Raw genomic sequence first — 26,532 nt, forward strand, 5'->3', positions numbered from 1 at the left:
CCCCGCGGCGCCCCGGCTCCGCCGCCTCCCGGCTCGCAGTGCCCGAGCCGCCGGCGGTTGCGAACCTGCCGCCGTGCGCGGCCCGCCGGGCGCCGCGGCCTGCGGGCGGGCGCTGGTTGGCGGCGGGGGGACACGTGAGGGGGGCGGCGGCGGCGGCGGCAGGAGTTTCCCCGACAGCTGGAGGTTGCGGCGGCGGCTCCTCCTCCCCGGGTCCCCGTTAGAGCCGAGAGACCCCCCGCGCTCCTCCTTATTGACAAACACACAAAGGGCCGCGCCGGGGCCGGGCCGGGGACGCGTCTGGAGCCGGCATGGGAGACAAGAAGAGCCCGACCAGGTAGGGGCAGCGGTGGCGCGTCCTCTTCTCCCCGGGCCCTCTCCGCGGCGGCCGGGTGCGCGGAGCCGGCTGCGATGGCGCCCGGTGGGGCGCCCCCGGGGGGGAGACGGCGGCGTGCCCGGTGTTGCCCCTGGCGCGCGTGTGTCTCCGCAGGCCGAAGCGGCAGCCGAAACCCTCCTCGGACGAGGGCTACTGGGACTGCAGCGTCTGCACCTTCCGCAACAGCGCCGAGGCCTTCAAGTGCATGATGTGCGACGTGAGGAAGGGCACCTCCACACGGTGGGTCGCCGGCGGAGGGGGAGCGGGGCGAGCCGTGGGCAGCCTCCCGCCGCCCCGGGCTGTGAGGGAGGGAGGGCGGCGGTGGAAGAAATCGGGTTACGTTTACCGGGGGGTCCCGGCCCAGGCTAGGGGGTGCCCCGGTAAGCGTGACCCAAGTCGGGGAGCGGCGCCCCGTCGCGTGTGGAAACGGGGATAATAGGCACCCGGAAGGGAAGGATCTTCTGCGCGGCCTGACCCCGCAGGGGCCGTGCCCCTCACACCCCCAGGAACCATCTCTTCTGCGGCGTGCGCTAAGGCACTAGCCCTCCCATGCTTTTTTTTTTTTTTTCCCCTTTTAAACTATTTTTTTCTGTGAGTTTAACTTTGCCTTATAAATACCTCCGTTTTAAAAATTGATATTATTTTAATTAGCTTTTAATCACAACACATCACTGTGCCAGTTTCTAGGGGTCATAAAGGTGGATAAGACCCTTCGTCTGTTTGGGGAGGGATTGTTGATTGTGCTGTGCAGAAGTGCTGCCCTGCGTATCCCTGACTTCCCAGGAGGACCTGTTCCCTGTGCACTCGTCAGAAAGCTTGTGGTGGATTACCTGGTCCCTGTGTCTGGCGGTGTCTGTCAGTATTGTGGCCTAAGCGTGTGTGCCTGGGGAACGGAGGGTGTTTAAAATGCCAACAGGAGTGCGCTTGTAACCGTTGCGTTCTCACTAAGGAAAATATTGCTACAGGATCCTTTGTTACAGTTATCATACCTATGGGTTTATCCTGTCAGCAAGAGAAGTTTAAGTGGCAATAAAAGTTGCAATCTGATCAAAACCAGCAATTACATTCCAGATACAGGTCAAAGCAGTGCTGAATATGACTTGCAAGAAATGCTGTATGTTTGAAATTGTAAGGGCAGGGTTGGGTTCAATTACTTGACAAGAATGATTCATCTTTACTTCTAGACTTGATTTCCTAGACTTCTGAAAACCGGAATGAATGTTGAAAGGACTTGTCATAACTTAAGGTTTTGAATGCTAGTTGATTTTTTTTTATCTTGTTACTTATTTTTTAAACTAAGGAACTTGGTGAGAGGAGTTGCATCTGTCCTGTATAGCGTGGTTTCCAGTTACAACAATGGTACTGTGTTCATATCACGGATAGATGAGTGCAGATTGGTAATGCTCAGCAAAATAATGCTGCTGAAATAATGAATGTAAAATCTTTTAAAATGGCACGAGTAAAGCTTCTGAAACCTCCAGTCAGTTTGATAGGTGCAGTCAGTTGAAAATTACGTTTTGCTGCATTGGAAACTCGGTTGGGTAAAAGCAGTGAAACTTAAAAAGACCCAACAACCGAACAAAAAAGGAAAGCCAAACAAGCTGGCAAAGAAGTGTGGAAAAAATAAAACAGTCCTGAAAAAGCAGTGTTATCATTGCCTTCTTTTTTCCCCTCTTGAGTATTTCGTAATTTTTTAATACTTTAGCAACAAAATGTCTTTTTGTTTGTTTTTGCTTTTTTTTTTTTTTGTTTCCACTTTGTCCCCCACAGTGGTCTGGTAGGCAGACCTTTATCTGATACATTGATTTTTGTTTCTCTGCCTGATTTCTGAAACAGTGTGTAACTGAGTAGGTTTATGGGTTTCTTTTTTTCCCTTAGGTTTAAATGGCTTGCATTTTCAGATGTTTGTAGAGCCCAGGATGTACACGCCGGATGAGATAACTGCAGGTTGAGGTTTTAGGCCTCAGTTCAGAAATCAGATTTGAGCTAGTAAGCAGACCTTTGTGTCTGTGGAGGGAGTCATCAGGGTGCCAGAGAGACACAAAAGGCCATTTGGATGGATTGTTTTCTTTTTTCCCCTAAGGAGCTGGAGTCCCAGACACCAAACTGGGGCCTTGTTAAAACATTTTCTGGTACAGCCTGTACAACAACGTGTTTTCCATCAGTGCTGGTCAGAATAACAATGCTGTGGTGTTTTGATGACACGGTGAATTTGGCTTTTTAAGTCTTCCATTTTGAAGCTTAATGTTAGATTAAGTTGATGCTTCAGCACAGTTCTTAGTGTGCAGTGGTTCTTCAAAATTTCTACTGTGTTTTTTTTTTTTACTGAGAGCTTTGTCTATAAGACAGTGTGAAGTACTGGGTTTTTTTTAGTTCAGAGAAGTCTTTGGGGTGGATGGTTTGTCTGCTTCTGCGCGTTAAAATTCACTGAATGGGACCGGATTTGCAGATGGAAAAACAGGCAATCATAGTGAAGTTTAGTGGTTTTGAAGGCCCCTGGAAATTAAGTGCAAAGTTCATTAAAACAGTTGTCTTATAAATATATATATATATATATATATATATATGCCATGTCAATTAACAACAGAAATATTGTCAGGTGTGGGTAGGGTTTGTGGGTGTTTCCATTGTTGAATAATTCCTTCTCTATGAAAGAATTATCTTTTATGCCAGAAGCTAGACATGGATTATGATCTTTAACAACCAGTGGAATTGTTAAGATTAGTGGAAATAATTCTTATGATTTCTTCATTGTATTTTAATATGCTTCTAGACAACCGAATTTTCAAAGCAGATAGGATCATGGTGTTAATTAATTTCGTCCAAGGCGGTATCGCCTTGAATGGTTAAACCAGGCTGTTCTTGGATGGGAGATGTCCAAGAGAAATCCTGGATGCCGCAAGAAGCAGTGTGAGTAATCCCCAAGGTGGCAGGCACTCTTCTGTGTGTTAGTACTAAAAGAGTGCCCCAGCATGGTGTCAGTTGGATGTGCCATGAGTCGGATATAAACTAAGATCCTATCTGCCAGCTGGAAATCCCTGGACCTTTTGCTGTAGAAGTGTTGTCAGACTTTAATTTGGTAACGTTACTGAGGATCTAAATTCTCCCTGTAGACATGGCTTTCTTATTTACTTTCTAACCTCAATTGTTCTATATTGCTGCTTGGGTACTGAGAAATTACTGTGTTCCTCTTGATAGAAGACTACTGAATATAGTAATTTTCTACATGTGACCTTTAAAACATTGTCGAATTCTTCTAGATGAAAGATGTTGTATAAATGTAAGGAACCTAGGGTTGTAATAATCATTCCTTACTTGGACAAATCTCCTGCTGAAGTTCATTAGACGCATGAATAAGGAATTCTGAATATGAACCCTAACATACTGCGTTATAGAGGGAACTGGTAATGAACTCTATATTTAGGTTGTCTAATAGTTTCCATTATAAAGAAATTGTATGATCTCTTTGAGAAGCTCTATTGTTTGCAAAAGCCATTGAAGGTTGGCAAGAGGAAGAGTCCTTAGGCTAAATAAGTGGTTTGATTTCCTTGCCCCATGAAATTAGGTTTTGCTGAGACATAAGCACTTGAAAATTGTGATTCCTTCTCTGTCCCTTGTGTTGTACAGAAAAGTAAAGTGATTGCTAGAACCTTAGTAAAAAAAGTAAAGTGATTGCTGGAAAAAGCCCACACCAGTGTCACTGTAAAAGCAATCATGGAAATTATGTTATGCTGAAAACCAGGAAGAGAATTGTTTGGCTCCTGAGAAGGTTATAGTGGGGTTGCTGAATTTGGTCTGACTCTCATGATACTGCTTTGCCAAAAGAAAGTTGTCTCCATGGGCACGCTACCATTTTTCCTCTCTCTTTCCTTCTGTTCTTCATGACGTTATCTGAACCAAGAGAACACCAGTACTAGCTGATCTTCAAGAGCTGGGCTGGATCCCTGGGCAGACCTTATTGCAGCATTTGTTCCCAGTTTGTCTGTCCTTCAGTAGGTAGTTGGGGTTTGGCTTGTTTTGTTTTCTTGCCAACTAATGGGTTAGTCATTGTAATTTAGATGTGTTATTAAAGATTAGGAGTTCCGGTGCTGCTCGGAAGAGCTAGCAAAAGGACTAGCATTCTTTCTAAAGGGATGTTTGTTGCTCTCTTCTGTTTTTTAGGAGCCTGTGTTAGTGCTCCATCACCTCTTTGCTTCATCTTCCCCAGATCATATTAATGCTGTTGTTATTCAGTTAGTGACAGCATCCAGATTTAAAATTACTTGTTGCTTTGCTTTTCTTGGTGTGTTTTTTGGTGCATGTGTATTATGGTCTGGTCTCTAGTTGCAGGATGCTATTCTTTTTTCTATGCTGTGCTTTTCCATTGTTCCAGTGTGAAGGAGGAATGTTTAGGGCAATGTAGTAAGGACCTACAGGAGGAACTGCAACAGCTTGCTCAACTTCTAAATGCTTGGCATGATACTCTGCTGTGTAAATAAAGGAAAAAAGGGGGGCCAGGAATATGTGATCAATTTCCCCTTTTTGGAGTCGATAGCATTCTGTGACTTTCAAATTAGGAAAAAGAACAGAATTCCAAAGGATATTTTCACTAGTAGGATTCTCTTAGCTAATAACAGGAGAAGGTTTGTTGTACAATGTTGTAACTATTTTATCCTTGTTATGGTTTTACTTAATTTTTAGAACTGCTTTCATTGCTTGCTTTGAGTTCAGTAAAAACTTACTCTTAGCTATAGATCTGTGAGACTCAGTGCACACTATTCAAGCCCAAAGTATTTTCCTTTTAGCAGGGGCAGGGGGAAGGAGAGTAAGAAGATAAATTAGGTAAAAGTGGTTTCTGTGAAGATTTTTTGGGGGGTTAGGGTTTTTTTGTTTGTTTTAGGCATTCCTTTCTGATATATGTTGGGTGAGCTGCTATCTATCATTTACATAAAATAGCTCCTGAAATTTGTAGCCAGAATAAGAAAACCATCTCGAGTCAGGATGAATTTCTGTAGATTTGTAGTGCTGAAGTAGACACATAACAAGCTGAATGGAGGGGCATGGCTTCCGTGTCCTGTGCCCTATTGATTTCCATTACCGCATCATTCCTTTTCTCCCAGCCTAAGGTATGAAAAGCCAAGTTTAAATCATACCAGACATAAGAGTCAGGTATAACGAACTGGGATGCCATCTTTGTACATTTGCTTGATATTTGGTCTGTGCTCCTTGATTGTGCCTGAGAGTGTGGCCATTCAATATGCGCATGTATTTTATAAGCATGTCTGACAGCCTCCTAAATATATGAGATACAGGTCTCTACTTGAAAACTGTCATGAGTTTGTTTTATGCTTTGAGAAGCATAAATAAAATGTTTAATTTTTTAACTTGGATATCAAGGTCATTTTTCTTCAGAAAACATGTGCAATTTGTTTAGTCATGTACCATCTGGATGTTTATAAGCACAAATCAGTTACATTTAACCAAATGTGGTTATTTGTATTTCTGTTGAAATGCAGTGCTGCTCGGGACAGGGAGTTGGTGCTTATCTTGTATATCTGGTTTAACATGTCTGTTTTACAACAGCTTGTTAAAGACTTTCTGTTCTGCCTTCCAGTATGCAGCCTGCGTGCACACATGCGCGCTTATGTGTCAGGGGGAAGGCTGTGAAGGAGAGAAAGAGGAAGAACCACCCGTCATGCTGATTTTACAGATACATGACTGAATCAAGCTTAACAGACTGAGGAGCTGTTCCTTACTTATGGTAGTTTGGAGGAGGAAATATTTGCAGGAATGAAGTGAGTGGAAAAGTCATATAATACAATCCATATTTTACCAAGCTCTGTATTACAAGTTTTATGTTTAAGCTTAAATATTAAATTATGAATACAATAATAAATAAATAATTCTCTTTTACTCTGCAGATAGCAGGCAGGAAATCTACTCATTCTGAGCTTCCAGTCTTTTTAAAAGGAGTTTTTTAAAGTATCCATTGGAATTATTTAGGAATTTATTTAGGAATTATTTTCCCTGAAAAATATAGTGAAACTTAGGAAGTTTGCACACGTCAAGTTGAATGAGGTTTTTTTCTATCTAAAACAAGATAGTGATTTTTATTGACTGGGGTGGTTCTCTGATGCTGTTGATAGGTGTAGCTTGTATGGGCAACAGAGAATGCAATGAGCAGCCAGTCAAAGGAAAATGAAGCTTATATTTTAGAAGTTGGTTTTGGTTTGGTTTGTTTATTAAGTTCAATCTTTGTTAAATCTACGTAGTTTTGAACCTGACAGGTACTTTAATTCATTTTTCTAAACAGCTTATGAAAAAAATGTGCTTTTTCTCCTTTTAAGCATGAGCTCGGTATTTTTGGTTTGAGGTTTATTTGGGTTTTTTCTGTAACTCCCAAATGAACAGTATTTCATTTGATACTGATCTAAGACTTGTCAGGGTCTGTCTGATCCAACTCTGATGGTTGATTTAAACCTAATATAGGTGTTTCTTTTTGCATCATATTGAAAATAGTAGTTGTATCAGCAGTTGTCTTTGGCTAGAAATTTATGTAGCTGTATTGTTCTATGGGTATATACCTTATATAATTAAAAAAAACCCAGAAACCTGTTGCTTTCTGTAAACTTTTTCTGTTCCCTTCCTATGATAACTAATGATATCAAAGCTGCTGAACAGGAATAAAAACTTCTCAGCACTCTGTTTCCAAGATCTTGAATCTGATCACAGGTTTAAAAGATACACTCTCTGGAAGGCCAACTTTATTAACAGGCACTGCAGGGTCGGATGTAGGTTCTGCAAGTTAAGAGTGGCTTGTTCAACTGAATTGTACCAAAGCCAAGCAAAATAGGTGAGCATTTGTTTTCCACGGTTACTAAAATAGTAGCAGCTCTGAATACATCTGAGTTCTTTACAGGGGTGGTTCTAAGAAGGCTAACATGTTTTACTTGGCTTATCCATGTTGCCCTAGGAACTCGCACTGAAAAAGGTCTTCCGGTGAGCTAGACCCCCGATACTGAAAGAGAATCAGTAAACCTGGGCAACTTGCAACATAATTTTTGTTCTAAGAAGTCTCCAGTGAAAGAGACTGTAACCCCCTTTATACAGCTTATTTATGGTGCTCTTTTTGCCCTTGATTGGAGATATTCAAGGCCCCCCTGGACAAGTTCCTGTGTGATGTACTCTAGGTTACCCTGCTCTTGCACGGGGGTTTGGACTAGATGATCTTTCGAGGTCCCTTCCAACCCTTGGGATTCTGTGATTCTGTGATGCTTTTCCACATATCTAACCTTTGTGTTCACTAAGATAAGTTGATTCATATTCTCCCTATCCCAGGGAATTACCCACTATATTTGCAGTTCTTTTGTTGCTGGGTTATGGTTTCCATGTTCACCCATTTTCTCTAAGTCTTTCTTAAGGAAGCAAAATTTCAGCAGCCCTTTCTTATAGGTGTCATTTTTCTTCAGTTTATATCCCAATTCTTTATTCTTGACTCTTCAGTTAGTAGTGGCCTAGAATGAGGACATACCTACAGCTGAGTCATTGCCAGTTTAAGGTGTAGTGAGACTGTACCTTTCCAGGATTCTGCTAAATAATGATGTTGGTGCTTCCCTGAATGAGCCTTTTCTTCTTGCACAGTAGCATCACGATGTTAGTTTCTTCATGCCTTGTGATCTACTCGATTCAGTACAGTCTGGGGTCATTTTATGTTCCACTGTTACTTAAGTAGGGCTTTTTGTATGCAGTTGTGGGGCCCATGGTGCTTTATGCTGTCTTCCTTGGATTTCATTGTTTTAATTTTTGAGTCTTGTTAACTCAGGATGATTTTGGCAGGTAGTTCTCACCACTGTTCAGCTTGGTGCTGCTTGTTTATTCTATTCCTTATTCTTTTGTCCACAACATGATTTAAAATATTGAATAGTATACCTGTAGAACCTCACTATAAATACTATCCCACATCTACAGCTGACGGTTGAGAACTATTAAAACTGAGCAAGCAAAATCTAATTTTGAACTTCATTCTGCACAACTTTGTCCCAGTCAAAGTCTAGCTTGAGTGGGGAAATGTATTTTTGATTTCATTGCAAGTCAAGACTTGGGCCGTGTATTGCTTTTCTTCTAGTTGCTAGGACAACTGGTCCATTCAAGAGAGAAACTAGACTGTGTCAAACCAATTGTCTTTATTTGTTAATGCTTCCAATTGTTAAATAATGTTATTCTAGTATCTTTCTTAAATCTGAGTTAGGCTGTGACTCATCTACTACTTCCTGAAATTTTATATACCATTTTGGGTTTGCCTTTTTACCTTTTTTTTCACTCTTTTGCAGTACTTGATGACATCTTTCTTCTTCCTGTAATTCTCTAATCAATTTGTTTCTTAGGGTGAATTTCTTTAGATGCTGTTGACAGTCAAATATATAACATTCAGTAGCCTGGTCTGTTTCTTGTTCTACTTTGTACTTGCATCCCCTTGTTTAATTTGGTTACACGGTATTAAACTTCTGTGTGAAGACTGAAGCAAAGAAGCCTTTATGCCATCTGGTATTTGCTTTCTTTCCATGTTTGATAATGGGTATACTTCTTTCTATTTCCATGTTCAAGTACTTTCCTTTGGGCCATAAGTAATGCATGTTTCAATATGTTTAGCTTTTTTATTTTCTTTCTTTAGTGGAAATGTCATCTTTGTTTTTAGTGCCACCAGTGGTATTCTTGCTCATTGTGTCTTTTCTAGGGAAAATGGTTAGCTGTCCTAGACTAAAAGCTACTGAGATTTGAATAAACACCTACAATTAGATTAAGTATGTTAAAAGAGAAGTCTAGCTGATAAGAAAGCTTTTATCGCCTGCAGAGTGATGAGAAGTTTGCATTTTCTGTCATATAACTTTTTGTAACAATTTTTCCTTTACTGTTGTGACAGCCCACTGTGCCTGTTCCTGTGATAAAGTGTCTGTACGTTTCATCTTGAAAGTCAGGTTAGGATAGTATGCTTTGCAGAAAAGTTTCTCAGGGTATCAAATGATGTCTAGTTAGCTGATTCAGCCAGCTACAAAATATTTTCAAAGTAGGCTAGTGGAACAGAACATTAAGTGATCATTTTTAATGCTTTCATGCAATAGCTTATCCTAGTTTAAGTAGGACAGAGAGATCCCGAGGATTGTCTGTGATGTGCTTTCCACTGGTATGTGGTATGTTCAAGCAGGCTTGAACTTGGAGAGTTCAGCTGCAGAACGTTATTGGTAGGCTTTCAGCTGGCAAACTTTCCATCAGAAGTCAGATTGAAGAGTACAAGATACAACCTTGACGTCCGCTACAAGTCTTTTCTTGTTTTCTTAAGAGTTGGGGGGTGGAGAGGAAATGAACGATAGAAAATGTACCTGTTTTAATTTACTAGAACTTTGGGATGTCAAACTTTTCCATAATCCTTGAATATACTTTATCTGAACTGCACAAGTCAAATGACAGTGCTTGGTAGAAAAAAAAACCGCGAATGAGTGGGGGGTTAAATTTTACTTTAAAAGTAGAGTTCTTGACTCTAAAAGCTGGAAAAAGGTTGCTTTGACACGTTCAGCAAAAGGAAGGTTGTTTCTTACAAACATTCTGTGATGAGGGTTGCAATCTTGAATTCTGTAGCTGAATAAGGGAAAAAGAAACGGTCAGGGCTCACAATTGTGGCATCTTTTTCTAATATACATCTTTTCTGGATAGCTTGCGGAGACTTTTTAGGCAAAGTGTGTAGTGTTTTCCCCTGCTTAAGGAGGACATCGTGACAGGGCTGACTATGAATGGAAGAAAGTTCTAGAATGCTGTAGCCTCTGGAAAGATCACACATAAGTGCAGAACAAATAAGATGGGTCAGAGGCAAGCTCCTTCCTGCTTGGTCCCAAAACTAGTTGTGCCAAGTGTTCACCGTTTTGTGCAACGGTAACTATGCTGCTGCCTCAGTACGAACCTCATATTTTGCGTGTTTTTGCATACGTGCAAAAAGCACCACTGTTTCTACTGGAACAGGACAGAGGAGCAGCCCGGAGGATCCAGTCAATCCTTTGTGGGACTGGAAGTTGGGAGAGGTCGCTTCTGCATGAATCCCAAGGATCTAGGAGTCAAAACCACTGTAACCACTGCCTTCTTTGCAGACTTCCAAATGCTGCCTCCTCAGGGGCTGATGTTTAGGAAATTGAGCTTCCTGACCCCTGTTTATATGTAGCACGTTGTTATCTAGGGAATATAAATTGCTTGAAACCCATATGTTTCTCAAACAGGATATTTTTCATATAGCTGTGATGCTGAGCATCAGTGAACCACAGTTTGTGGCATATAGAGAAGAATTTCTCACAACAGTGTGCAAGAGGTTGAAGCCTTAAGCCTGGTTGCTGGAAATGTAACATTTGATGGCTGCTTTAAAAGCTATCTGTGAAGATGAATTTGGGCTTTATAAAGGTTCTGATATGGGTATTTCTTCTAAAGGCAGGCTGTTGTGCAGTGTACCAGTTGTCTTCAGGAGACTTGATGCTGGCCTCATCTGTTAAATGTCATCTGGAAAATAGGGCATTCCCTTTAAGGGAATGATTAAATAGGGACAGTGCCTCAAGGGGTAGTTTTCTGCGCATTTATACAGTGACTGATAAAACCATATGGGTTTTGTAAGTCTGTTCTAATTGAATCAGCTTTTATTGAAAGACAGAATTGCTAGAAATGCACTGAATGGATGAATTCCAAGTAAGTGATTCACACTGTAAACCAGCTAGGAATATGAAAACACTGGCTGAAAGTTCGAATACAGATATACATAGAAGGTGTAAAACCTGCATTGTTACTCTGCAGTATGCATATGGATCTATATTATGTTTTCCCGTACAGACCACTAGCTCCACTGTTTGCGCTGTCATAATTATTCAGTTGTATTATTTGTGGAGGCAGTGTAATGTACTGTTAACATTCTAGGATATGACAGAAGGGATGGTAATGAGGAAAAATAAATTTGGATAAGAATGTAAATTATCAGTGTTGAAGATGCATTTAATCATGAACTGCTTCAATGGAGAAATAAAGACTAGTTTCTCACAAGATAGCTTTGTGTGGTGATTAGTGTGAGCATATTCATGTGACACTGCAAGCTAAACATAGTTTAATCTGATAGTTTTTATTCTATGAATAGCTTAATGGAGTCCTGATGACTGAGGGAGGGTGAGCTGATCTGTGTCAGAATCCTAAGGCTGCTGCTTCTGCTAGTGATTTAATTTAATTGCTAGCAATCACTGTATTTGCATTACAAGAACGGGTAATAGGAAATATTCTTTGCTTTTCATAATGTGATTTCAACTGCTAAAAATCAGGAGTGGTATTACATGACCTGTTAAATTCTGTGTACACCACAGTTTGCAGGGTCTAATTGGGCACAGTGTTTGCAGTACTACTTTGTATACTAAGTATACTTAGTTACTATACTGACAATTTCCTATTTGCTTAAAACAGTATTATTGATGTGGTTATGCAGAAATGAACATCTCCCCCTTCCTCCGCCTTTTCTGTCTTCTTTTTTTGGGGTTGGGAGGTTGTGGTCTGGTTGTGCTTGTTCACAAAAATCAGCAATGGTAATGGAACAAATGTTTGTGCTGGGTTTTTAGTGAAGTTGAAAAAGCAATTTCCTTTGTTCTGGAATACTGTTTCCTCAGTACTTTGGCAGCACCTAGAAGCTCTTGTTGCACAAGGTGCCATGCAAAGAGCTTGTGGAATAGGTGTGATACTCCATTAAAAGATAAATGTGATTAAAATAGTAAATTTTTCTTATGTATCGAGTCTAGGAAAAAAAGGTTGTTAGGTGAAAAACTGCCTGACGGAAGAAAATAAAGTCTCAAAGCACTGTAGCTAATCTGCAAATATGTGGAGGGGTACTTGTGTTTTGTAACTATTCTCTCTAATTATTTGGGAATGAGTGTTTTGCATTTCACAAGAATAGTCCTCCACTATTGAAGTCTGAAAAATATTTCACACTTTATGTGTTTATAGTCAAACTACCACTTGAAAATATCATTGGCTTCTTGAGATGTGAAGAGAGTATCAGTGAAAAAGATACAGAAATGGATAGGGTACAAATAGGGAATTTTTTGTCTTGGTTTTTGTATAGCCAAATTGTGTGTGTTTACACCTTAACAATACAGATTTGTGCATAAACTGAGATGAATGGCCTGAAATGAACTGCCTAAAATGTAAGACTTAAACTTTTGCCTTCTTCCTTGAAGTTTATTAAGATTCTGCCATTCACTAGATGTCAAATGGACTGTTGGCTCTCTGGATCATTATGTGTGGACAGTGCATGTGTCTCTGTTCTATTGATTTCTTTCTATATTGGAAAGAAATTAAGTAACAGTTTCTTGACTCTTAGAAAGTACTTCACCTGTGCATTTGTAAGCCGTGATAACAAGAGGACCATGCTAAATTAAATCTGGTTCCATTTATTTTATTTAAAGCTGTCAACACCATTGCAATGTCCATATAAATACAGGCCTCGGCCTTTCAACATTTTTCATGGATTCCTAGTCTTTAAAAACACCCAACCAGGCAATCTCTTTGAACTCAAGCCCTTTGCAGGCAGAGGGTGGCTCAGAGCAAAAAAGGTTTGGGTAGCTGCGTGTATGTTTAATTTTTCTGTCTGTCAAGGTGATGTTGCTTACATTTGCTATTATTAAAGCCAGTTACAGTGGGAGGGGAAAAAAGGGGGGTATAGATGCAAAAATCATTAGCGTCATTGTAACCTGAGTTGCAGGAAGACTTCTGAAAAAGAGAGAAAACATGCCTGAGGAAGAGGGAATGTTAATTACTTGATGTTTAAGTAACTTGTTATCAGTATATAAAGGTGGGGGAGGGATATAGCTGTTAAAAAGAAGTGGCTAGTGGATGGGAGGAAAGTTCATTTACTTCTTAGTAACTTCTACTTCAAGGTATTGTGTTCTTAGAGAAACTGAATTTGAAATGTATATGTGTGCATGTGTGTGCATATATATATATTCTGGAGCCATTTAGACCTTCTGGCATCTAAATCTGTATCATCAGTCCGTCATGGAAAAGTCACATTCCAAAGCTGCTGGTTGTAACCTGTCCTGTGATCTTCAGAGTAAAAAGCTGTCTAAGCTGTGTAACAGTTACGGTTAGAACTTTGCATAGATAATGTCTTTTTGAAAACAAGCAGGAAGCGTATCACACTAAAATGTTGCTGCAATATTTAACTATAGCTGTGCCCTGTAAAAGTTCCTGACATAAGTGCCATAAGAATGGCTCAGAACATTCATACCCAAGTGAAGATATTCTCCTAATAGCGTGTTACAAGAGTAGTCTTTCATGTAGAAAATCTCCTACTTAAAAAAGCTTTTTCATATCCTTTTTGTCTGTTTGTTTAAAAAGCTGTTTATTGTAAGATCATGCATCTCTCCGGCTGACTCCGTGTGTACATCTGCTTGCTTTGGACAATAGGAACAACTTTTTGTTTTTAAGCTAATAGCTCTAGTTACTGTGTTATGTTATATTTGAGAATGTAGACCTTTTCAGTTGTAGAAAGGAGGACGTGGTGAAGGAGATGTGAGCAGGGACTAGCAAGAATATGACGATGAAGTAGAAAGTATGCAAAGATAAGTTTTTCTTGAGATTTCAGTAATGACCATGAGCTAGAAAAACGGAGATTAGAGTATTACTGTGGATATCAGATTTCTATTAGCTCCTTGAGACATTAATACTTAGGATAGATGTGAGTGGAAAATGATCTTCAAATAAATTGTAAGATATTTAAAGCCTGTACATTTGTACTGGGAAATGATCCAGTCTAATAATGAAAAAGCAGAGTAGGATTTGAGTGATTCAACTTTGTTCTCAACAAGATTTTAATGTGCTTAACTGTATTCTGTTTAGAGTTTTAAAAGATCTGTATGTTACAAACATCAGCAAAACAAGATTTTTATTAGGACTTCATTAAACCTAACCTTATTTCTTCTAAGACAGAAGGAAAAATCAAAGGGGTATTAATCAGACAGACAGTGGATATTGGTAACTCTTGAAACACCCTGGAGAGTGAAATTCGGGGCACTGGTTGACTAGATTACTGGCAGAGTAAGTTCCGTCATGCCTTGGTGGTGGAACAGAAGAGATTGCAGAAGTATGAATGAAGCTGATGTTCAAAAACATGCTGGACTTACTACTTGAGTCTTGTGCAGTGAGGGCCTTAAAGCAACAAGAAACGAAGTAGAAGACTGGGGAACTTCCGTTAACTTAGAAGCATTTATTCTGTCCTCTGAATCAACTGAGAGGGAAGAGTACTTTGAAGAATAATGTGGATTTTCATTTTTGAGGAAAGGATTCTATGACCAAGGGCAAGACAAAATCAGTAAAGTTTCTGTTCCAGCTATTTCTAACCTCTCTTTTTTGAGGGATAAATCTGCTGTCTTGAACAAAAGTTCAATATCTCCCTGCAGGGAAGAGAAGTTTAGATCAATGTTACTGCTTATGGATTAGGAGTGCCTTTGAATAAAACCTCTTTACGTTTCTGAAACCTGTTTAGGTTTGTTTGGGTTTTTCAGTCTTTTACAATCTTTTTCCAATCCGTTACAATGGAAGGAAGGACAATTTGTGTGCAAAGTTGAAATTACAGAATGTATGGGATACTGTGTAAAGATTCTACATAAAAGCAAGTGAAGAATTTTGAAGAAATACCACAGACTTTGTTTTGCTCAGGAGCTGAGAATGAAAATATGATGGGAGACAAGATATTTCTGATCAGCCTGAAAGCTCAAACTGTTCAGATGAATAAATGAATCGTGGTACATAATAGTTACCTGTTTTGTTTAATAGTATGAACATCTTATCTGTTTCATTGAATCCTTCTGTCATTCAAAAGACAGCTTCTTAGTATCTGGAAGAGAAACCCGAAACAGATCAATGCCGTATTGGGCAGCTACATTACATCCTTCTGTAGGAGTACTGTTTCATAGGCAATTTCTTCCTGATTTCTAGGATGGGGCAAGATGTGTATAATTTCATAAGTAACCAGGGAGTAAGAGAAATTTGAAAACAGAAATTTATCAACTAAGTTAGGTAAGTAAAACTGGACTAGAATGTTGCTCTGGTCATTGGAGGGAGCGTGGCAAGTAAAGTGATCAGAGCTCAACAGCAGGCTTAAATATCTGACTTAACATGGTATTGTAAAGATTTTTACATATGTTGCAGGTGACACTTTCTTTACGAAACAGATGGTTTGCGCTGCAGACAGGATAAGCCTTCAGCAAGGGCTTTTTGTTTGAATTGGAACCAGGAGGTGAATGGACCTGAGAAGAAGGAAAGGAAGGATCACATTAGAATGGAAGCTCTACTTGACAGATACTATTCTGGATCCAGGTTATCTGTTGAATATTTTTCAGCTTGATTGAAAGCTGAGGTGACAGCACTTCCTTAATTTAGACATGTGCTGTTAAGATTGAGAAACCGTAATTTTAATACTTCTACAGTAATAAATATGCAAAGCAGAGGAGATGTAGCTTCAATAGTGTGCCTTTGAGTATGTCTTGGTGTCTTCAGAATATCTGGGCTCTGCAAGTCATGCGTTATAGATGACAATACATTTTTCCCACAACAGGTTGAAAAGGTGTTATGTATTCAGCATTTGGATTTAATTATAGCATGTCTTTCTGTGCAGAAAAGCATAGGTTATATTCCGAGGTATGTGGCTGCAGAGAGTATATGGGTACTGGTTCTGTGTGGACCAGTCCAAGTCCAGCATGGCTCACACCAAATCAAAGCTCAGCTGTTGGCTGTGCTATTGGACTGTTGGTGTCTCTGTACTGTGCTTCTCAGCAGTCTTACTAGCTTGGCTGCACTGTGTGCTGCTTGGCAGTCTTACTTGGTTGGCTCTGTGTTTTCAGGATATGCAGAACCAAACAGATGAATCCTCTCCTGACCTTCCACACAGGGGTGCATTGTGCTGACGCAGAACTCGCTTGAGATGTAGGTAGATTTAGGGTTGGTTCATGGAAAAATAACAGTTGCCCACATCATGCTCTTAGTTTCCAGACTCTAGCAGATGGACCCTAGAGCTGGTTTGACAGATAAGTAGTTGAGGTCTGTCAGAATTTGAGCTTATACTCTGAGCAGTGCAGGAGACATGAGACTGCTTCATGGACTCGTGATGGCTGTAGAAGCAGCGCTGTGCAAATGTAGTTGTGCTCTGAATAAATTAAATAAACTCAGACAGACCCCCAAGATGCGTCGGCATTGAGCCAGTTCAGTTGTCTGCATGTTTGATGCACAGCTTGGGCGACTGAGAGCTTGCTGTGCTTCTGCTGCATATGTTGATTATTAGTATGGTACATCATTTTTTTTTTCTGCTTTGTGTAATGAGGCCAAGTTATTCCGTCATATCAAATTGGTCAGAATTCTTTTTACACAGGCTATTGGGGAATGCTAGGTGAGGGAAATTAAGGAATCATGTACTGCTGTGAGATGTCTAAAATGACTTATGAGCAGGAAGGTGCTGTGTTGAGCTCTGGGAGAGGGAAATGACTTGGGGCAAAAGTTCCAGATATCATTTGGTCTAGTGCACTGCATGTAGTCTTGAATGTGTATTGTTCACCTCTAAGCATGTAAATGGCTATATTTTTGTTAAATAATGCCAACAGTGAAAACTAGTCTGTCCTTCTCAGTATTAAATATTTGCTCCCTTTGAGACCATCAGTGTTGAATGAGTTTCTTCACACAAAACATAAACAGACAAATCTCTGCAGCTTCTGTAAATATACTCTGTAAAGCAGATCAAATCCTGTAAAATAAAACGTGGTCACATCCAGCAACGAAGAATAGAGTTAAAATTATGACATCCTTGTCATTTAGCATTAATGGAAATTGCAGAGAAGACAAAAACTGTATCCTTGAGTGTTTGTATTACTGTCTGCTTTTTAAAAAAAGCAGAAATGTAAGTTTTCCTTACTTTTCAAAGGAGATTATGAAGTGAGTAGTTGTATGCCAGACCTTGAAAGCAGCATTGGAATTAAATAATTGATAATGGATGAGTTTGGAATAGAAATGTAGGTAGAAGTATGGCTGATACTGATGTAGAAGAAAGGTAACACTGGCTGTAAAGAAAATAAGTGATAGAGAAGGAGAGGCATAATTTTTGAATTTGTGATGTTTAGTGATCTCTTGGAAGCTCAGGAAATCAGTTTGTTGGTACAGCTGCAGTGCTTAGGGGCTAAACCATAAAGCTCACCTCTGTTGGAAAGAGTTGATAGCTCTTATCTTTTGTAATAGTGTATAATCTCTTGATAAGTGTTCCACTTAAAATGATTGAAGTGAAATTAATAGATAAAAATGCAACGTTTTGAGGGGCTAAGCAATATGTATTGCATTTATGAACATTTCTTCCTCTAGTTCTAGCTTCTTCAGTTGTAAAGTCACTCCCAGTGACAGAGGCAAAAAATTCTTGTAATCATAATGCAGAAGTTTAATGAGCTTCTTTCTAAAGAAAGAAGTGCTCTTGAGTATGCTCAAAAAGCAGATTACTGTAAACATACTGATAAAGTAAAAGGCAGTGTTAACATTGTCTATATCTACTTAATCTGTAGCAGCCTATTACAAGGAGTCTTTAACTCATTTTGAAAACCAGTAATTTAAAATGTTGCATGTTGGCAAATCATCAAAATCAGTTTCCTGTTTACAGGAATAGTTTTTCTTACATTTATCTTGTCTGAGGGAAAGCTTTCTTTCCATGAATTCTTTCATGCTTGAATGACATGATTCAGCTCCTGCTAAATCATGAACAATTCTATCAGACTAAAGCTTCACGAGTGGTAAAGTTATCTCCTGAAGCCTGCATGGCTTGCAAAGCCCTAGGTTTCAGTTCAGTAGCCCCTCTTGAGTACCTGGGGCAGGGGTATAAGGAAGGCTTGAAAGATGCTATCAGTGTTCAGAGATGTGAAAATCTTTTTTTCTCTCAAATTTTTAAGATAAAACCATTGAGTGCCTCATTTAAGCAATCTGGAAGTGACAAAGCAGGTAAGAGATTGTAGGACATAGATATAACTAATAGAAAGCTGTAGAAATAATTGACAACAAAGATGACTGTTTAATTTCAAGGAATACAATATTTGAGTGGAATTCTTTGTCACCGCAAAACCACATACATTAATTTTTAATGCATCCTCCCAAATGTGATTTCTTTGTGGGTTTTCTTTGTCTTAACTGACTTCTGTGTCTTATGGGAAATATCTTTTTTGTCGATCTCATTTGGTTAATGGCACTAGAAAAAATTGTTCTAAACCTAGAACTTGGTTCTAAGCTTAATTTCCTAGCTGTACTCTAATAGAAATCGTCTAGTTTGTCCTCAAGAATTGAAATTGTTGCGAATTGAGAACTCCTAAAATAGTTGGCTATGATTTTTTTTTCCTCTCTCTAGACCTTTTTAGCAAGTTTCCATGATCATGGTGTTGTCCATAGTCCTGAGCAATAATTAAGTCTATGTTGAGAAGTTCACTGCTGTCTAACTTTATAAGTAATGTGTCAGATCATTCTCTCAGATCACTTTGTAGTAATGACAGGATTGTCACTTGACCATCACTAGAAATATTAACTCCCTGTCTCTTGGACCAGTCTTCAAGACAGATTATCAGTTCTGTTCATATACCACAAGTGTTTTCCACCTGAAATTATAATCTTGTGCAGCCATTGCACTTTGGTGGTTCCTGCTTTGTTGTGACAAAACATCAAAACAGTTCAGAGACAAGTTTTTCTAACAATGTCCTATGTACTCTGTTAATGTAAATAATTGTAGTCCATTGAGACATTTCAGTGATTCTGGACTCTCTATACTGTGTGTTTTCCAAGGTCCTGGTTGCAGTGGTCTCATGAAAAGCATGTAGTCATATGTTTGCCAGTTGATATAAACTGGGTAGTTTTCAGTAAGTGACCTGTTGCTAATCTTTGTCTCTCCATGAGTTAGCCTGGGCTTAGTTCATGCTAACTATGAACTGGTAGAGTTGTATATGGCAGTCTAGGTTTTAACCTAAAGTTCTAATGTGTTGACAGTTTCAATAGTCTTTATTTTTACTTTAATTCATGATGAATTTGCTATGAAGAGTTGTGTAATCTCAGCTGGTTTCTATTAACCACCTTTCCCACACTTTATGGATTCTTGTAACTTGGCTTTCACTGTGTAACATGAACTATTGCAGTCATTACTGAAAATAGAACTTGCTAATGGGACTTGCCTTGATTTTTCTGCTTTTTTTTTAATTTATTTTACTCTTCACCTGAGCAAGAAGTGCTGGTAGTGTGATCCTGTGGGTCGGGATAAATGAATATGTGTAAGACCTCATAGCTTCTGTTGCTCTAGTAACTGGTTGATATTTTTAGACTACCACAGTGCATATAATTTGTGCTTTTTCTATTTAAAAAACCCAACAACACAACCCAGCTAACAAAACCCAAGAGCCTGGCAGAGTAAGCGCTGTTTTGGAGAAGCAATTTGCATCTTCAAAGTCTCAGTAGAACCATGGAATCTTCTTTTGTATATGTCATGACTTGAAATTTCCTAATTCCAAGATCTCAAAATAAATGAACACATTTGCATTGGAAAGAGTGAAATGTTTCATTTCAAATTAGAATCCGTGTATTCCAATACAAAATTAGACCATTTCAAAATATTTCAGGAAATGCAAAGAGAATAAACTGTTGAAATTCTTCTGCCTGCTGCTCCTCTTCCCACCCTGCTTTTTAGCTTGGATCAAAACTTGGAAATGAAACCTCCACTATGTACAGTGGTGGAATGTGGTTGGAAGTTTCTGTTGCCAGCTTTTAAAGTATGTATGTTCTGATGATTGCATCCCCCTAATATTAGTGCAGTGCATTTTTTACCAGTGAACAGCTTGTTAAAAATGATATACAATAGGATTTGCTATTGCTTTCAATGAATTTGTTTGAGCAGAAAACACTGAAATTTTACTCTACAAGGCCAGCAGGGGCTTTAGCTCTGACACCTGAAAACTCAGCTTTTTCATTTTTGTGGTATGGATTGTATACTTCTGTACTGGAGTACACTCAAAACAGACTCATCATTTGAGAGGGCTGGGGGTGAATGGCAAAGTATTCTCTCTGGAAGCTTCATCTTTTGAAGTTCAATTTTGTAAGTCTCTGCCTGGATATGGTAACTGGGAAACGAGGGCACATTGCAAAATCTTGTCTCTAAATCATTAAAAGAAGTATATAATCTCATTTGTTGGTTATGCAAGTGAAACAAAAGGCTGTAATGGTTTAAACTGATACACTATTTAATGAAGCATTAGCAAGAAGTGTTAGCAGTATTTCTTTTTATAGTGATTGTTAATAACTGAAGTGTAAAGAGTTTGAGACTTGTAAAATCTAAGCATTATGCGTGTCTATATATGTGTGCACACAGGAAACCTCGACCTGTCTCTCAGCTGGTTGCACAACAGGTTCCTCAGCAGTTCGTGCCCCCTACCCAATCAAAGAAAGAGAAAAAAGACAAAGTAGAAAAGGAAAAAAGTGAAAAGGAAACAACAAGCAAAAAGAACAGTCATAAGAAAACCAGGTAAAAATTTTAGAAACTTTTGCAGTATTAGTAAAACACAATTTAGAAAAGAAAATGAGAAAATATTCCATTGTTTTACAGCTTTGTAAGTGCTGTGGCAAACTCTTTCAACAATAAGGTTAAATGTGTGTGAAATTTCATTGGATTAGGATGCCTACTAAATGCAAAGAAAACCTGCAGTTTGTAATTTTGACCAGAAGATGGAGACCAGCTGAATATAAAGAAAAGGACTTGGCTATTTTTATTAATGGTTACAGATGTATTTCTCACACCATCCAAAACTGTAGATAGTCAAATGGAAAATACTAATGTCTGGAAAAGAGAGGGGACAGTAGTGACTAGTTTTTGTGTGGAATAATAAAGTGAACCAGTGACAGACTGCAGAAGAGTGGTAATGTGGTTATTGCTATCCTTGCAGAACTGGAATAAACTTTGAAGGGCTGAACTAGGGTATAAATCAGTGTGACAGAATAAGGCACGTGTATTACCTAGTGATAAAAGTCTGTGTTACATCTGGGATGCTGACGGAAACCTTGGACTCTTAGAACTGAAAACATGAAATATTACAGTACAGACAAGCTGTTGTAAAAGCCTTATCCTGTCCAGGTGGAAGGAGGGTGCAAACTGCAAAACAAAAGCAGCAAGTTTAACCCCTAAATCATTATAGTCTATGCATAAAACTAGTGTGGCAAGAATGCCGAATGGCGTGCCAAAAAAGTTGAGAAGTATGAGAGACGTGTAGCCTAATCAAATGTGGGAGGAGCTATTGATTTTTTTTTTAATTATTTTTTAATTTTTGTTCTTTTTATTGTTATTTTCATTTGCTGGAGGCACTCCAGAGTAGTCCAGCCAAGGAAGATCGTTTGGATTAGTTATGCAGAGAAGTAGCAGATGCTTCTCTTGTGCCTAAAATAGGATCATCAGGGTAAGAACCTGGAAGAGATTGAGAGTCCAGAAAGAGCAGTCATTAACAAAGTCATGGTTAGGATTAAGGACACTGAGATGTTCCTTCCTTTTTTTTTTTTCTTTAATGCTCAAATTTACTAGTTTGCCTTATGCAGCTGAAGTACTTCCAGTTATGAAGTATTTGAAGTTAACATCATATTAACTAAGCTAGTTAAATATTATAAACTGAAGTATTGATGGGTGAATTGCAATAGGACATTAAAAATGCAAAGGTAAGGTAGGGAAGGAGGGGAGAGCATTTGGCAGATAACTAAAATAAAAATCTTGGACTGAAATGCCAGTGTTGAGATTTGCATTAAGAATTGTTATTTGAAATAACTAAGCTACTTTTTTAATGCTTCAAATAGTTCAGTTTTTCACAGAATTGATTCACTAGGTAGGATAGAAAGTTAGCAATGCTTGATTAGTTTAAGCAGTTTTCTTCAGTGTCTTCTGGGAAAAGGATATTCTTTTCTCTTTGCCTTTAAACTTGTACATCATTCTGGAAAGGACCGTAAAAATCTGCATGCAAACTCAAGATGATTAATAAGCGCCTGGCATGGCGCTTATGCAGGTTGATAATGCTGAGTTTTTCTCTCTCTTCCCATGTTTCAGAGTACCAGATTTTCAGTTTTCTCTTGAATTCTTCAGTCCTGCTACTTCAGCCTCAGGGGAACAAGATATGAAAGCCAACCTCTATTCTAGTGGAGGAAAGGTGTGAGGTGGTTCAGCTGAAGTGAATGGGAGCCAATTTTACTTCAAACAAAGTCAGATGATAGGGTAAAGTCAGGGCTTTGCTGTTAGCACGCCTGCTAACATGTGATGTCATTTATTGCAGCTTGAATCAGGTCAATGCATAAAGCTATGCTGTTCATAACAGCTTGTCTGGTGACAGTTTTTCATGGTAGTCAAAGGAAAGTAATACATTGGAAATACTTTATGCTTGTCACTAGCAAAAATATGATGGTAGAATATAAGTCAAAGTGTTCTTTGGTGCTCTTCATTGTGAAAAATCAAACAATTGAAAGATTAGATGAAGAGACTTAGGCTGTTAACACTGAGTTAGCACTCAGCTCTGTGCATAATTTAAACCACATCATATGCCAGGATATACCAGAGTTGTGCTGTGAACAGAGTCCAGCTCAAATAATACATGAGCAGTCCTAGTGAAGTTTTGAAATGAAGTAATACTTGTTGCAAGTTAACGCTGTGCTGTTGAATTCAAAAATCAGAAACCAATGTCTTCATTACTGAACATCATTCTCTGTTTAGAATTGTTGCTTAAGGTCACTGCAGACATGGATGCTTCCTCTGGATCAAAATTAGAACTTTCTATAGCCATAATAAAGACAGGCTTAATTTTTAGAAGCCTTTAGAAAACTTCACATGTGCAACAAACACATGCATGTTGCTTCACAGTTACATTGCTTATAAGGTCAACTTTATAATAATCTTAGGAGAAGGAAATGTGTTACTTTCAGCTACTTTAATGTAAAACATACTAGGCAACAGTCTACCATAAATACTTGTGGTATGTTGTTTTCCTATGTATTGCATGTTGCACATAGCAGTCTTATGTACACATACATGTTCTCCAGAGCTCCTAATAAGTAAGATAATAAAATGGGGTGTGTGCTTTTAATATGATTATTTGCTTTATTTAGGCCAAGATTGAAAAATGTGGATCGAAGTAGTGCTCAGCATTTGGAAGTTACCGTGGGAGATCTTACAGTCATAATTACAGACTTTAAGGAGAAAACTAAGTCACCACCTGCTTCCAGTGCTGCTTCTGCAGATCAACACAGTCAGAGTGGTTCTAGCTCTGACAACACAGAGAGGGGAATGTCCAGGTCATCCTCGCCCAGAGGAGAAGCGTCATCACTGAATGGGGAATCTCATTAAAGTTTTATTTCCTCAGTTTCTTTAGTCTCTTCCCTTCAAAACATGCAAATACATAACTTCTGTCACCTGTTACCACATTTTCATGACAGATTGTTCATGCACAATTGGTATGTTGACTGGAACATAATTTATGCAGTTTTAAATAAAGGAAAAAAAGTGCAGTGGTAGAAACAATAATTTAAATTCAATCTACGAATGCTTACAGACCATTTTCAGACCAACTTTTTAATCTTCATGTGTAAAGGTGCCATGAAAATGTGGTTTGAATGTTCATTATGCAGTGTTACTGGTAAGTCCATTTTCACTTTTAGTTTAGTGAATTCTAACACAACTCTTGGAGTCTTTACTATTGGCATGTACTGAATTTAAATTTTTATAACATAGTTCAAGCTGCCTAAATATGTATTATTTGAGAATTGTGAAACATAGTTATATGTATGCAAGTCAAAGATCAACTTAATCAACTATTGCTGCAACAGAATTTTCATAATAATTATCTTAAAAACACCTGCTGGTACTTGGTGTGGTTAAATAGGGAAAATGTTATTAAATGAAACGTTTGTATGAATTTTTGCCAATGTTTGACACGTTTTACTAGATTTACTGAATTATGTTGATGGGTTTACCAATATTTTTTCACACTTTAAAACACTTATTGTAATGTTTACAAGCAAAATAGAAAACACATTCTAAGCATTGATTTGTTAACCTTACAATTCAGGTAAAGTATGACATTGTCACTGTACACTGTTATTCTATGTTGTGTAACAAATATTGAACCTCAGATGACGGTGAATTTGACAAAACCCAACATTTGGAAATATGAAAGTTTGGAAAAGCTTTAAAATAGCACAAATGCAGTTCTCATTTCTGCTTAGTGCTGTTTCCTTGGCCCAAATTTATCTAGTGTCACATAGTCACTTATTTCATCACACGAATATCAGGTGTTGCACAAGAATAAGGAAATAACAGTACTATTAATTTTTTGTTCCTGAATCAATTTCTTTAATGTTGATTTGGCCTATTCGAATATATTATGTCATAAATCATATTAAAAAACTCAGTACCCTACTTTATGGCATAAACTGCCAACATTTATGCACTTAGCAATATACTGATGCAGAGCAGAACTATTTACAATCCCATCTGGTATTATGTAAAATTACTAATAAAATATTTTTGTGAATACAGATTTTGCATTTTTGTTTACAACCAATAAGTGTTTTGACACACACATGCAATCCATGTATAGATTTTAAATTATAGATTCAGGTTCAGTACAAATGTCCATTTAGCTCCTTTTAGTGAGGTAGTCTGCTTATTCCTATGATTCTTTTCTTTTTCATTCAAAGTAAATATATTTTTAAGCCCATGTAAAAGTTGGATAGACCTTATTGGTAGTGAATCCAGCCCCAGATTATTACCAATATATATTACCAACGTATGATATGTCTCCTAACAGCTGAAGCAATGGATTTTTGTAGCCCCTGACAATTGTGATGTTTGGTGGTTTCTTGTAGTAATGTATTTTTCTGTTTTTAATGCAGTACTTCTACAGGCACAATGGTACTGTTCTATTTTGTAAGATGGTAGTTGTGAAATACAGTTAGTTGCATAAAATGAAAGTCTGATGTGATATCTGAGAACATACATACCTCATTCCTTGGTGTTGCTGTTTAAACTTTTTAGACATCAAATGTTAATTATAGGCTATTTCAGATGGATAACTACTGACCTGTTTATTATGTATCCTGCTTTATCTTACTAAATAGGATGTCTGTTCATTGCCATTACCTGGCCAAATCTTAGTATCTGTAAAACAATGCATTTTAAGGTTCTTAAATGTTTTGGGGGCTGGGCTGGTATGCAGAATAACATACACTAGTTTTTGAAAGAAAAAATACATGCTTCTGAACTTTATTTTTTTTTATATATTTTATTTTTAGGTGGGACTATTTGCAGAATATACTGATGTAATGGATTACAAGGGAGCTGAAACTGTTTAAGCAGTTTAGTGGTAGCAGATCTCAGTGAAAGATGTTTTATGAAATGTGTTTCTAATTTAAAATGTAATGAATGCTAACGCATTTCAGAATTCCTTGCAAACAAATAATAACCTATTACCAGTAGTTCACTAAATGGGAAACGTATTTTCATTTAACTTTATGTGAATAAGCCACCCAGCACTGCCAACAAAGAGGGCTCTTTGTATCTTCAGAAACGAGCTGCCATTTGGTTTGGACGGAAGGGAGGATGGAGTGGACTTTACTATGATTCAGCTGTTTCCAGAGATTACTCTCAGAAATGTGGTATAAGTATGGTTATAATCAAAAAAGAATACAGAAAAGTCTCACTGTTCTTTATGGAATAAGGCATAGAAATGCAGTTTCTAATCAGAGATACAGTTGTAAAATCTCTAATTCTAGATCCTAGTCATCTAGGATCTAAAAACTGAGCTGTGGTGGTTTTGACTGAACTATTATGTTGCCAGCGTTTACATTGCAATGATGCCTGTTTTGGCATTTGTTAAGGTAATGTTTGCCTGTTTGTGATAAAGGGATGTGACAATACTGACAGCAGAGTAGATGAATTCTAAGTAGAATATGGCATTTGGCTCTGTTCATGTTATAATTTAAATGATCTTCACTTTCATAATTTCTAAATATTTTTGACTTGTAATCCTAAAACCTTTTTCTAACTGTAAATATATTTAAAAGCATCCTTACTCCATTTATAAAAGGTGGAAATTTAA

At 38.3% G+C, this 26,532-nt stretch overlaps 1 protein-coding gene across 1 annotated transcript; it reads left to right on the plus strand.

Annotated features, from left to right (window-relative positions):
- The first annotated feature begins 15 nt into the window (after window positions 1–15).
- YAF2 (YY1 associated factor 2) lies at window positions 16–26,532 on the plus strand. The gene is made up of 4 exons (XM_057425512.1): window positions 16–334; window positions 488–613; window positions 20,781–20,933; window positions 23,543–26,532. Exons 1-4 carry the CDS (start codon window positions 309–311, stop codon window positions 23,778–23,780), a joined length of 543 nt encoding a protein of 180 aa, XP_057281495.1. The 5' UTR covers window positions 16–308; the 3' UTR covers window positions 23,781–26,532.

Source organism: Pezoporus wallicus, unplaced genomic scaffold, assembly GCF_028554395.1.
Source record: "Pezoporus wallicus isolate ANWC-B61680 ecotype Strahan unplaced genomic scaffold, APGP_CSIRO_Pwel_v1 contig_4722, whole genome shotgun sequence".
NCBI lineage: Eukaryota > Metazoa > Chordata > Aves > Psittaciformes > Psittacidae > Pezoporus > Pezoporus wallicus.